The following is a 14,421-nucleotide window of genomic DNA, read 5'->3' as shown; positions in this document are numbered from 1 at the left end:
TATTATTAACATGTACATTATATATGACATAAATTGATGAGATTGAGACATGTTATAGGTTCTTGTTTTCAGAAAGGTTAAGCAATGCTGCTTTATTTCATTTTGTACAAGGTGTTTACTTGAGACGTTGATGAAATACTCTCTAGCACAAAATTGGGCACTCTGGATACTTTAGTACCTGTTGTAAACATTTTTCTGGAGAATTTTTAATGAAATTGAATATGACTGAACATGTGTTCTGAGTGTACATGTTGAATTAACATTTATTTTGTCAGAGTTATGCTTGTTTTGTGCTCTTAGTGGTGCTGCCATTTGCCTTCTATATTTTGAAGTGTAGATGGTAGACACCCAAATGTTATGTATGTTGAAGGTCTGCCTGTTCTCTTTTAGAGAAACTTTTTCAAATGAGAGACCAGCTAGCATTCATTCCTCAAATTTAGAAAACCACAGAAAACCAACTTTACTCGACCACCACTGTGCCTCCAATGGGGTTTGAATCCTTATTGGTTCTCATGGTGCAAGTCTAGCATGATGCCCACTTGAATGTGCAGTGGCTATGATAAACTGCAAATATTTGACATGGAAATCGCTTCGTAATAGCGAAATTTCGTTATAAAGGAATTCCATGTTTATTAATTGTTCCTATGTAAGCTTATCTAGGGGATTATGAAAGTTTTAGTTAAAATGAGATTTTCGCCATAATGGTATTCGTTAAAACGAGAATCGACTGTATCTTCAAAAATATGGAATTGTGATTATTTTGTTGATAGTAATCAAAATTATTCAATAAAATGCATTAATTAGCATTAACCCTCTCACAAGCATTGACGAGATATCTTGCCTATCTTGATGCTTTGTGTTTTAGCAATTACACAAGATATCTCGTTGTCTTAAAACACTTTTATTTCAGCAAGGAAGAGCCAACGTATTGCTATGGGTTTTTTTCCTATTTAGAAATGTTTTTCATTTCCCCAACCTATCAGATCAACTGACAGTGGGTGGAGCCATCTTTTGTTCACGTTTTTATAATAGAAAAAAAGGGAGAAAATGTTCGAAATTTACAGTTTTTTCCCTTTCAGGTAGTTTTCGAACGCCCGTACAGTATAATTTATAGAAAAATGCAGAGCGTTTCACTTCCTTAGTTTTTTAAATTACATCCGGATCCCAATACAATGAACTCTAATTTAACAAATTCCTCTATTTAACAGTTTTTTATCAGAAACTCTGGGCAAAATAAAGATCAAACCCTTATTTAACGAATAAAAACCCTCAATATAACAAATTTTTTCTAATTATTCATTTTTTTTTATTTCTTGTTACTTAAAACCACAATCCGAAGGTTTGACTTCTTGGGATTTGACCTTTAACTCTTCTTTGGAAACAAACATAAAAAAAAAGAGATGACATCTGTTCCTATTTGAGAAATGAGACAATAAAGGGATTCGGAGTGTGCTCTAGAAAATTTCAGTGGTCAGTTGGTGTACACCAATACCATAAAATACTGTGCAGTCTGCATGTTTAGACTTCAGCAAAGAAATAGTTACTTCAAGTTTGTACTCAGTCTTGACCGACAAAGAATAGCAGGTCATCTGAAGAAAAAGCGTTTTGTGGTTAGTCAAAAAATCACAATTTTCAACAGAACCATAGGCAGAGATTGACTTGGAAGTGTGGGGGGGGGGGCACGATGATAATGATGTCAATTCATATATACATATATATATTAGATCAGTCGACTCCATCTTTGACACTAGGGGGGTGCCCCCCCCCCCCCCGTATCTCCGCCCATGAACAGAACTTGATAAAATGATGTATGTACCAAACAAATTTCTACAGTATATACAGTAAAACCTGTCTTCAACGGACCCTGTATTAAGCGGAAACCTGTCTTTAATGGAAAGAAATTGTGGTCGCGTGATTTCAATGCTGAAATACACATTAACAAATCTGGATAAAACGGAACCTGTTTAACGTGGAAACAGAAAGGAAAATTTTAAACTTTTAACAGAAAATTGCACATAAACACTTTGCCTTTTTTGTGACCAATTGACCAAAGGATCATACAAAATATTGGTTCTATCAAAGTTTTTATTGCAGTGACTGCTTGACAATGCAAGTTCTACTTCACCGACTCTTGGATTTGTAAAAACCGTTACCATACTTGATGCTGTGGTTTTTGAAAAGCCACATGAGGTGGAATGGTTGCTTTCTGAAATTGTAACAGAATTTTTCAGTAAAGCAGGCTTTTCTACAGGAGAAATCAGTGTAATGGTTAGATTTCTAAATGATTGCAAGATAACAATTTACAAAATTGCATGCAAGCTGCTGTAACCTCCCTTAAGGATTACTTGTCTGGTTCGGAATATCCTTAGTTTAACCAGACAACAAGATGGAAATAGAAACAAGTTTTTTTTTTTCTCATTGATTACTTGATTATATTTGATAGTTTGGTGATTTTACATTTACAATTTAACTCAATTTTTTTTGTTAAAAACAATTTTACATTTAAGGCATCAATTCGAAAATTCATTTAAGTAAAAGTGGCTGGGTCTCACCAATGGAAGTCCATATTCAGCAAAATATCACCTTTCTGGTCGTAAGCCAAGGCAGTGTTCTAGTAGTAAACACGACACAGATCCAGCCACGTCAACACCATTGAACAAACCAAGGAATCATGTCCCACAGTTCAAGGCAAGTCACTAGCAGCTAGTTTCAGGTAGAAGATCTCCTAGTGATCATCGATGAAAGGCACTTGTTAGTTTGGCCAGATCAACATTGGATGATGGATGAAAACTGTAAATTTCAGTCAGCAACATGTCAATAGCTTCATTGTGAAACCTCTCAGGGTTTTGTCACCAAGAATTCACTCAGAGATAGCAGCCACAAGCAGTCTGGAACTGTAAGACTTGATAAAAAGCTATTAGATTTTCATTTAAAATCAATTCAACTGAACCAGCCGGGAAAAAGAGAACTAGTTATCCAAAAAAAAATTCACAACATAACTTTAGTTTAACGTTCAAAGTCAGGAACGATAGGTTCAGCTACCTAAGTAGCGGTGTGAGTTGTAGTAGTACGAGAAATAGTTGTGATTAATGAGAACACAAGAGAAGAGCTTTTTACGCTTTAAAGCAGTCTTTTTCATTACAAAACATATTCATTTTTTGAATATGTTTACATTGGATGAACACAGGTGTCGAGGAGATATGATCGAAGTGTTCAAAATTTTCAATGGGATGGATAAGATGGACCATGAACTTTTAGTACACCGCCAATCGACTGCTTTTACAAGGGGACACCAGTATCGATTGGTGAGGAACAATGCAAGGTTATGGTGTCGCAGGGAATTTTTCTCTAATAGGGTTGTTAATAAATGGAATAGTTTACCCCCGGAGGTAGTAAATTGTAACACAATTGACACGTTTAAAAAGAAATACGATAAACATGTTGGGGTAAATCGAGAAGCTATCCATTCTTAGAATAAGACAACCATAAGTATTCATTATGGGCATTGTATAATATTTTATCATGTGTATATATTGTTTATAATTTGTGTCAATTGCATTTTTAATTGGATTGCTGTATTTTTTAAATATGACATCCATGTTTTTATGGGCATCTTTTTATCAGCCACCTCGTTGGGCATTTTGTCTGTTGTGGCATTGTATTTGTATTTGTATTTTTCTAGGGTCAATTGTCTACCAGAAACACTTTGTCTCCCGATAAAAACTCTGCCATCATAATTACATAATAATCACAAAAATTAGAAACTTTGCCTGGTTTTAATTTATACAAAAATTGCCACGTTTTCAAGACAAATAAAATTTAATTGGTCGAATGGTCAACGTGCTTTGGCTCTTCAATGGAGAGCTGTCATCAGGACCTCGTGGTTAGAATTCACACAAATGAGTCATGGAGGAGTGCCTTCCTCTCCATGTGAAGAGCCGAAACGCATCAATCATTCTACCAATTAAATTTTATTTGTCTTGAAAACGTGGCAATTTTTGTATAAATTACATAATTTACTTACAAAAACAGTTTTTTGGAAAAGAAAAAATTTTCGGAATGGCAACACAAAAACATAATCGGTGAGCTGGCCAGTCTCCCTAATCACGCTATTCAAGATAATACATATTGAATAAAAAAAATAAAAACAACTATTCAATGAGACCATGCGATATCTCTCCTGGGAAAGCTCTTCAGACAAAAAATAATAACAAACAAAATGCTACATGGGAAATAGATTTAGATGGGACATCAGCCACCCAACCTTGGTCCCGTCCTCGTCAAACGACCCAAGACCCCACCCTACGGCCGTAAGACTAAGCAGACTTTGGCTCATGGCAGTATGCCAGTGGGGCTTCCAAATGGTTTCTGGTAGCACAATGGTCCCTGGGCTCTAAACATGTGATTATCTCCCATATAACAAAACTAAGTAATGGAAAAGAATACCATCCTGATCCATTACACTGCTTTCCGTGATTGCAGGGCCAGAGGGGGGGGGGGAATTGCTCACACGGCTAATTTTACTCAGGGAAATCATCAAATGTTACAGTGGTCATGCCCCCCCCCCCCACAAAAATCCTAGTTATGGCTCTGGTGCTGAGGATTACATAAATAGAGACGACAATGTACAAACTAGCTGCCTTAGTGGTAAGATGCTCTTCTTTCACTATGAAGGTTGCCTTCAAAGTCCATGGATTCAAATTCAGCCAAAGAACATCAGAAACAAGACACAAATCACAACCCGAGCCTGGGGCAACCACCGATAGATGGCACCTTCATTTCCTACCCAACTCCACTGGTTGGAAATTTCTGTATGGCGCTATATGACTGGAGTTGATGTGCGGTGAAGTAGAAAATGTATAAACTGAACCTGACAAGACAGATATTGACACCCTCATTGGAAATTTCAGAAAATTCGAAAATGACGTAAATGTATTCATTTCAGATGAATAACAGTATGGGGGGGGGAGTTTCATACAGATGTGTGCTGTGAAAACCTAAATATTTAGTAATTAGAGTAAATAATGTACATTGATTTATTTTATGTACATTTAAATTAATTTATTTTTATTATACTGTATTTCAATTACATACGAGATCATGTTATATAATTTTACACATTATGTCAATTGAACCGGTGTTCAACGGGGAAAAAATCTTGGTTCCTTGTGATTCCGTTGAAGACAGGTTTTGCTGTATTATGCAAGTTATTCATGCATCCTCATTTTATTTTTAAATTTATGTATTTTTTTCAATTGTTATCAGAAATAAGTTGTAACAGCAACCCTAAATTAGGTAGCTTTTAAAATTTGCCATTTCAAGTGTGTCTATGCTCCTAATAAATGTAACCCTGATTTATAACAATTTCCTTGATTTTACAAATAAAATTGTTGGTTACTTCTGATTTGTTAAATCTTGGTTATTGTATTATTTTGAGAGTTTGGAAGGAAAGTACTATCACCTACTTGAAATCGGGATATAAAGTCTTTTCCCTAAAAAAAGATGTGGTATTTTGCAGAGTGTTTAGTGATTTCCACTGTAGCAGTTAGAATGTGAATCAGAGAAATTTTAAAACCTGCGGAAAGGGTTAATAACTTATACCTTGATAATAATATACATTTAAGCCATGTAAACCCTATAAAGTTTTTTCTTGAATGCATGATTTACATGGACCCCAGGTCATAACAGGGTACATTTGAAGATCATAAGCAGAGATAGTCCTTTGTTTGTATAATATTAAATTTCACGATCCTTACATATGCCCAAGAGATACAATCTATCTGTATGATCTGTCCAGAGAATTTTTTAGTGTTTGTAGACATCCATGCCCGAACCCATAACTGCACAGACAAAGGCTAGCTCCCTAACCACTCGACTGCCAGGCAGTAGTGGAGTGAAGGATACTAACTTTTGAAGGACACAATAATGATGATGCCAGTACATATACGTAGCGCCCGAGTGGTGTGGTGGTAAGATGCTCGTCTACCACCGGTGGAGGTTGCTGTCATGGTCCCGGGTTAAAATCCGAGGGAGGATATAGATAAGATATTTTACCTAACGAACTTGAGGCAACCACAATAGACAGCACCTTCATTTCCAACCCATCTCTTTAATGGCAGTAAATTGCAATACAGTGATATGGCCAGAGTTGGTGAAGTAGTACATATACGTATTGTATCATTCTCGTGTAAATATAGATGCTTGTGGGAGGGCATATCTTTGCCCATTGACAGGGCATAATTGTAAGGTTAAACAGAGTTATTGGGTCTGTAAATCTAAAATAGGAATACTAATTTTCATTAATGTTCCAAAAAAACATTTAAAAGAAGAAACCTGGTAATCTGAATTTTTTTACTAATCAAATTGCCTGGTTTCAGTTTGATTGGTGTAATGAACTTTTAGCATAATTTGTTTGAGAATATTCAAATATTCATATTCTACTTTTTTTTAAAAATTGATGTTTTTATTACCCCATTAAAATTTGCAGAATATGCGCTTCCTGCATCCAGAGAATTCACTTGTTGTGGAGATGGCCCAAAGGTTGTATCAGCTATCACAAGTGAGATGAATTTTATCATTTACATTTTTTTGTTTTATAGTTTTGGGCATTAATTTTGGCTGAGTAAGATTTCTTGGTGTAACTATTTGTGATTGAAAACACAGATTTTATCCAATCATTGCATCCCTCCCTAATCAGATTATGTAAATGTATAAAATAATGAAACAACCGGACAATTATCATTTGTATAATTAGCTGAAAGGTTCATTGTAAGTCGCCATCTATGGGCTTATGCCCTTACTAGCTGCTGCTGAGTCAGGAGACTGTCTGCAGTGCAGTCCCGATCAGCGTAAATTTCTAATGTTAGAAAATGTTTGTCCTCTTTCAAGTTTGTCATATTTGCTCCCCGGGCTGGGTTTTAGGGGAAAATGGGTTTTTTTGGAGGAAAATTGTTTGTTTATGAAAAAAAAAAAGGTGTTGCTTTCAGGTTAAAATTTTATTTTAAGGTTAGTTTATGTATTCTGAAAATTGCTGCATAGGGCAGTGTTTAGAATATGTATATTTTCAATTATTGTTAAAAAGATTTTTTTGGGAACAAAAATGTGATAAATAATTTCTTGGAATCACAAACACACTTTTTTATAATTCTTCTAACTTTTTTATGTAAGCATTTGGGTACGAGATTCACATATTAAATTCTTACAAGAACTTGCAAACAAAATGTAACCATGAACTTAGATATGTATTATACCTAATATGTGATAAACATATCCAAAGAAATTATTGCTTATTTATAATACATAATAGTTTTCCACACACTCACAAATCCTTGTATAAATAAATTGAAGCCTCTGTGAAGAAGTAAACCAATGTATGTAAACTGAATTTTCATTCAAAAAAGATTTACATGTTTGCATTACATTTTTATAAGTTTTACACAGGTACATCAGACTTTCATAACTGAAATATCAAGAGACAAAAATAGCATTAGCTCATAACAAAAAGAAAATAACTTTGTGAAATTCTTGAAATTTTTGAAGATGCTCATAAGCCTAACCCCCCTACCCCGAAAATTACACTGTTAAAATCGTTAGCCAGATGAAGGCATTTTGTTACTATACACAACAGGTTGTCTTGTATAAAGTGATATTAATATACAATAATGTCATTGACATTTGTATTTAATTAATTCAAGTTATTCTGTAGTTTTAAGTTCCCAAAAATGGCTAATTTGGACAAGTGGAAACACCTCCAGAGTAATGAATCCTCAGAATGACTGCTATCTCCTCATCTTAACCAGATCATTTTTCAATTATTACTTGTTGTTTTAAAAATATTTAAGAATTGAATTTAATAAAGCTGGGTTCTTCAACAGTGGGGAATTCAAGGAAAAGAGAGAAGCATGTGACTAGCTCCTGAAAGTTTGGGTTCGATTAAAAAAAGAAAAACTTAATGGTTCTGGTTACGTAGCCAAAGATTTTATTTTTGACGGATCAGAACACTTTTGAATATATTTTCTGCAGGGTTTGAAAAATTTGGAAGATAAAAAATTCAGGCACCATCCGGATTTCTCAAAATTTTCATTATCCAAATTCATTTATTTAACCACAAACAATTTTCTTTATGAGGTTCTTCATACTACTCGAGGTCCAGATACAATTATGCAGCAGTGGGTGTGTGTGTGTGTGAACAATTATTCCCCTTACAGAGAGAAACTATGTCACTCTCCATTGTTCATACAAAGTACGAAAGCCTGGATAACCAAGCGGAGATGTAGTTCAGAAAGAAAATTCACGTTCCTCTGTGGGAAATCGTACCACCATTCTTTCACTGTCCGGGCGAGTGTTCTAACCATTGAACTACAGAGGACAGACATATTCCTTACTTAGAGCATATGTATAAATAGGTGAACAGCCTCCTAGCTCAGCTAATAGCTCTTACAACGTTAGCCCCCAGTATGAAAGCCTAATGCCCGAGTGGCATGGTGGTAAGATGCTTGTCTACCATCGTGAAGGTTGTTGTCAGGGTCCCGGGTTCGAACCCAAGGGAGGATATAGATAAGATATTTTCCCAAAATGAACTCAAGGCGACCACCGATAGACAGCACCTTCACTTCCAACCCATCTCATTAATGGCAGTAAATTTCAATATAGTGATATGGCCAGAGTTGGTGGTTAGTGAAGTAGTATGAATTTGTGCTTCTTAATTATTCCCTTGTTGAATCAATTTTATTAATCAAATACATAGCTTAATGTGCACCAAAAATGTATATTTAGACAATGTAAGATGCACACATAAAGGATGTACATACATGTTTAAATTAGATATTTTGAGGTTGTGGAAATAGGAAATTCAATTTTCCCCATTTTGCCCAAAAAACACAGGTTTTTTTACAACCCTGTCCTCTTTAGCTTGATGGGCAAGCACTTGCCCAGATCCTTAGTTGGTCCCCACGTCTGGTAAAGGTGATTTTGGATCCATGAAACGAACAGTGATTGGTTTCAAGGCATATCAACAAAGAATTTAGATGAGTGAGGACAAATTGTGAGTTCTCCACATTTTTACTGAGTATCTGTCTCAAGTAGTTTCACCAAAGCACAGAAAGCTCCATTAATGATAAGTGATGGGAAAGCAACACAAATGAGAATCTTCTTTCATTCATTTCTTTTAATCTTTTCTGTTTTTCAAATCTGACATTCAGCGGCGGTTGGTGTGTGGAAATGAGTGCAGCAGAAAATACATACCCTTGACTGTGTTCCCTTTTTAAAATTTTTCGAATTCTAGAGTTGAAAAATTGCGTTCTCAAGATTTTGAAGTTTATTAAGTTACACAAATTTACATAAGCATCTATCATGAATATACTGCAACAAGTGTTTTGCCCAAAATTGAACAATTCTCTACTCTTCAGCTGACTTTTTGTGGTGAGTTACAATATAGACAATTTTTTTATATTATTACTTTCTTTCTAGCTAAGATTAAATACAAAGTTCGGTCGTAAAATATATTTCACACTAAATTATAAAAAGTGCTGCTTTCACGTCAGTACAAATAAATTTAATTGCCCCCTGTGAATGAAAACTTCATATTTTTGCAAACTATGCAAACTTATTCTATACAATTGAATATTAAGACATTTCGATCGATTAAATTTTCTAATGAGGAAGACGTGCCGAAATGTAGAAAACATTGAGGGTCAAGAATGTTGGCGTATATTTTCCATATATACAGGCTCAAGACCTTATACAGGTGAGGAAGTGGTGTGTTCCACTGTATATTCGTTAATAATTGGATGGCTCAGCCCCTCGTAAAATTTATTACAGTGTTCAAACAGCCTCAGTACCCATGTTTTGGTGCCTATGCAATGAGCATGTTGCTGCAGTTGCTGTTGAAATGCTTTGTTTATGTTTTGACTTCTGCATGTTATTAATACAGTACCAAAAAGAAAAAAAATGTCTTATCAGCCCACATAATATAATAATGGGTTCAATTCATAAATTCATAAAAAAAAAGTATTTTGATTAATTTATTTTAAGAGTGTAAATTAATTAAAATGTGGTTTAATTAATTAATCAATTAAAGTGTTTTTAATTAATCAAATAAAATTTAATTGGTTGTTTATCGATTGTTATCTTATTAATGAATAAACTATTCCAGACCGTGCCGTAGACTCATAGGTATTTGATTCACCTTGCCGCAGTTCCAAAAAGGTTGAGAACCACTGATCTAGAGCATGTGCAAACTTGTGAATTACCAAAATAGTGACCTAGAGTTTGTGCAAGCATGACGTTGACCAAAAGAATGACCTACAAAGCGAGGGACTAGGTCAGTGAGTGACCTGGAGTGTGTAAAAGCTTTTGAATGACCAAAACAGTGACCTAGAGAGTTTGAAAGCATGTGTATCACCAAAAGAGTGATCTGGAGGTTGTGCAAGCTTGTGAATGACCATAAGAATAACCTAGAGCATGTGAAAACGATCAAAAGAGTAACCCAGCAAGGAACCATATCAGTGAGCCATGACAAAAGTGACCTAGAGCATGTGCAAGCATGTGAGTGACCCAAACTATGTGCAAGCATGTGAGTGACCCAAACCATGTGCAAGCATGTTAGTGTCCAGAACAGTGTGTATGCATGACTAAATGAAGGAGTGCCTTAAAGAGTGTGTGAGCATGAGAGTGACAAAAAGAGTGACTTATCACAGGTGTACTTGCTGGAGCAAAGGGAGGCCTAGCGGTTTATTGCACAGAGTGACAAATTTTCAAGGAAAGAGTAGTTAAAAAAAATTAGATTGGAATCAGGGAAAGGCGCCAAAATCATAAATTTGTCCCTGTTAATGTCATTATCAGTGAATCTGAAAGCGCGCATGAATGCAGCTTCATTTCCTGAAAAAACTCCAAATGTTCCACAAAAGTTGTGGAATTTATTTTCATACCCACCTGTTTTAAAACTTTAAAATTTTCACTTACCGAAAATAGATTTTTTTTGAAGATCCAGCCATTTATTGGTTCATTTAAGCTTGCATGGTTCAAGGATGGAAGGAAAAAAAAGAATGGCTGGAAACTGATGACCCATCTTATTCAATGGCTTGTGCTTCATTGGCAGTTACGAAGAAAACTGAAAGTTGTACGTTTGCCCCTCTCCCTAGCAGAAAATTACACGTGTCCTTAGGCACTAGGGGTGTGATTGCCGAATCGCATTTAATCCTTTTACAGAACCTAGGCTATTTTTGGCGGGAATACAACTGACCCCCTCCTTCGGCTATGGCTTCTTTTATTCTCTTTAGACCTTATTACCAGAAGAAACCTTAAGGTCACACTTCCCAGGGTACACAATTTCAGGCAAAGGAAATTTGAGAAGAAGAAAAAATTAAGGATTAATAAGAAAAATTTTAACCAGAATTATGTTTGCTTGAAGGCTCTTGGGGGGAAGGGCGATCGGCCTGGATCAGCCACTGGCGTGTATATATTTAACAAGGCTTGTAATCCTTGCTGCTGTGTGTTTTTGTTTTTGATGAATTGAGTGAACCATTGTTTTCTATTGTTTTTTGGAATATTTGTACGTGTGTAGATGCTTTGTAAATTTGCACTCTGTAGCATAAGGAACTAGAGTACCCACCATACCACAAGTACATTTGTCTGTTTGGCAATGTTTCAGTTTGTTTAGATATTTAGGGAATGGGTCATGTTCTATTATGAGAAAAAAACAATGCAAAATGACACTTATGTATGATTTAACAATATATTCAGCATTCATATGAACCAAATTAAAATGAAGTTCAACAAAATATTTTACAATTTGAAAAAAAAGTCGCTTCCCCCCCTCCGGCAATCAATATGCATTGCTAATGACAGCCTCCATCCAAATGTTTGCAAGTCTGGTAGTAGTAGTAATCGAAGAGATTCTACTGCTACAATTTTTTATTACTTCTTTTGGAAATGACATTCATTGTGTGGTAAAACCTATGTCAGGATCTTCCATCTTTTGATTGTTCTTTCTATTGCATTTATTGTTTAACAACTCAGTTTGGAAAAATTACTGATGATAAAAAATTACAGAAAACGTGAAAAAAAAATCAGATTATTTAAATTCATAATAAGCTTACCCACGCAATATGAATCCAACAAAAATGCTTGGATAACTAGTGAGTCATTTTAGAAATTGGTGTATAAACAATAATTGTTATGCTAATTGTAAATTTCTTTGTTCATTCATAATTGTATTTCATTTTGACATAGAATGAAATACATTTTATGGCTGTGCATTTTCTACTTAACAGTGACCATTGCTATGAAGGAAGATTCAAATAATAATTTGCAGGAATTCATGAAAAATGTCAGAAAGCATATATTCAAATAAAGGTAGATCTTGATGTTTTTCAAATAATCAGCAAAGGTTGAGAAGAACTTTCATAGCAGATTAGCACTAATTGCTTTCATAAATTAGGAATGAAACATAGTAAAAGAAAGGAAACACTGTACACAGATTCAAGAATATAGAGTAAAATAATTCAGCAGCTGACATTATTTATGCATCAGCTCATCACTCATAAATGTTGATGTTGAAGTTACAATTTATAATAAACTTATCTATCTCACATTGATGAGAGTAACTAATCAGCAATTCAAATTTTTTGGATAATTCCATATTTCTTGTCTTCTTAAACTTCAATTTTACCAAGATGAACTATACCAGTTGTTCCCAACCTTTATAGGCCATGCCCTACTAAAGCATCTTTTAAATCCAGCTACCCCCTTTACCCCCTTTAGGGCTGCAAGTAGAACTTTTGTGTTAGGAGTGGTACCCCCCGTAAAACTCTCCATAGTTCTATTCCTTTAAGACCAGGAAATTTTTCGAAATATGAATGTAAAGTATTTCTTTCACCTGCATGATTAATCGAGCTCATAAAGGGATATAGCAACATTTTTTTTTGTTATGTGAAAACCATTCTTTTTTGCTTTGCATCCTTAAATTTTACCACCTGGGGACTTTGCAACCCCCCACCCTGGTTCTGTCTCTTTCCCCCATTTATTGTAACAAAGTGACCATTAGGGGTATGTGACAGGTGCAGTCGCACCGGGCCCTATGTTTTAATTCTGAATTTTCATCCTTTCAAAAAATTTTTCTTTCATTTATTCTGAACTTTCATGGGTGCTGGAGTTACCTGTCAACTATTTTTCTTATTTTCTATTCATCAATTCTGGATCATTTTTGTTAATTTACGTTCATAGGCACACACAGAATTTTCTTAAAGGGGGTTTCAGTTTTTTTTCCTTCTCAAGGGTGGTTTTACATTTCTTTCCTGAAAAATAACACTATAATCTCGGCTTGACAGGGGAGGGGGTTAAAACCCCCTTTGCGTTCGCCAATGTTTGCGTTTATATATGTGTGTGTCTTTTCTGTATGAATATTTTGCAGCATTCTTGAATATTTTGTAATAATGCATGAATTTTTAGATGCCTATTCCCCTCTTCCACAGAATATATAAAATTAGGGCTAAGAGTGCCCCAAAATCATTAAGATACTTCTGGCCCCACTATTATTTTCGTTTCGGCTTCTTGTTATTCAAAAAGTAAACTGTTCATGTTGAGGGAGCCAGACAAGTCATTTGCTCAGTCAAAAGCAACATTTTTTAACCAGGAGTACTAGGAAAGACTCTAGGGGGGTCTATCAGCAAGGATGAGAAAGCAATTAACTCGTGGTTTTTACATTGCTATGTACAGAATATTATTTTGTAAAAAGGTCAGTGTGGCCTTCATTTTATTGGCACAAGGGGTAAGTTGACTTCATTTTAAGGCCCGTTTACACGAGGCAAGTGCTTTAGTTGGTAACTTAATTTTAACTTACCAATTCTTCTTGAAAGTGTCCACACGATAAGTGGTAAGTAGACGCTCATTGGATAATTTTTACGGAGGTGAGCGCAGTTAGCTCATGCGCGCTTCAGTCTACTCAAATCCACGGAGAGAGACAGACCCAACGCGTGACCCAACCAAACAAAAATGATTTCCAAATTTTCGAAATTATTATTTTTTAATTTAATCTATAGACATGATATCTTTATGTTAAATATTTGATCATGTATTTTTACAACAGATGGCAGCAAATTCGTTCTGGATGAGAGAAATATTCGAAACCCCCCTCCTCCAGTTTTTAATATATAAATCCTCCCCACCTGATATATATTTTTGAATCTTCAAATTTTTTCAACTCCTGACATCACGTCAACAGAATATTCCATAGCTTTTTCCAACATCGAATAATTTTTAGCTTGTTTGTTAAGGTAATTTTCATTTCTATAGTTCAGCAAACATTCATGGCGAAGATATTTTTCAACAAACTTGAAGGTTGTGTCCTCTGGCCACCTCACCATCCAATATTTCCGCGGAATTCTAGCGAAACTTCAGGAGACGACATAGCATGAACAGGTT

The 14,421-nt window shown here is 35.2% G+C and overlaps 1 protein-coding gene across 3 annotated transcripts in view; it reads left to right on the top strand.

Annotated features, from left to right (window-relative positions):
* LOC149073033 (ral GTPase-activating protein subunit alpha-2) overlaps positions 1-14,421 on the top strand; it is a 405,837-nt gene that overhangs the window by 148,534 nt on the left and 242,882 nt on the right. For all 3 annotated transcript variants that reach the window (XM_089246694.1, XM_089246695.1, XM_089246693.1), the window contains exon 19: positions 6,488-6,559. In XM_089246694.1, coding sequence (XP_089102820.1) covers positions 6,488-6,559 — 72 coding nt within the window. The remainder of the gene's footprint in view (positions 1-6,487; positions 6,560-14,421) is intronic.

The sequence above is a fragment of the Pholcus phalangioides genome, unplaced genomic scaffold, assembly GCF_987345545.1.
Source record: "Pholcus phalangioides strain wild (caught in Gottingen) unplaced genomic scaffold, Ppha-v1.0 ptg000017l_1, whole genome shotgun sequence".
NCBI classification, from domain to species: Eukaryota; Metazoa; Arthropoda; class Arachnida; order Araneae; family Pholcidae; genus Pholcus; species Pholcus phalangioides.
The sequence above is the reverse complement of the archived record's forward strand: the minus strand, read 5'-3'. Positions and strand labels throughout refer to the sequence as shown.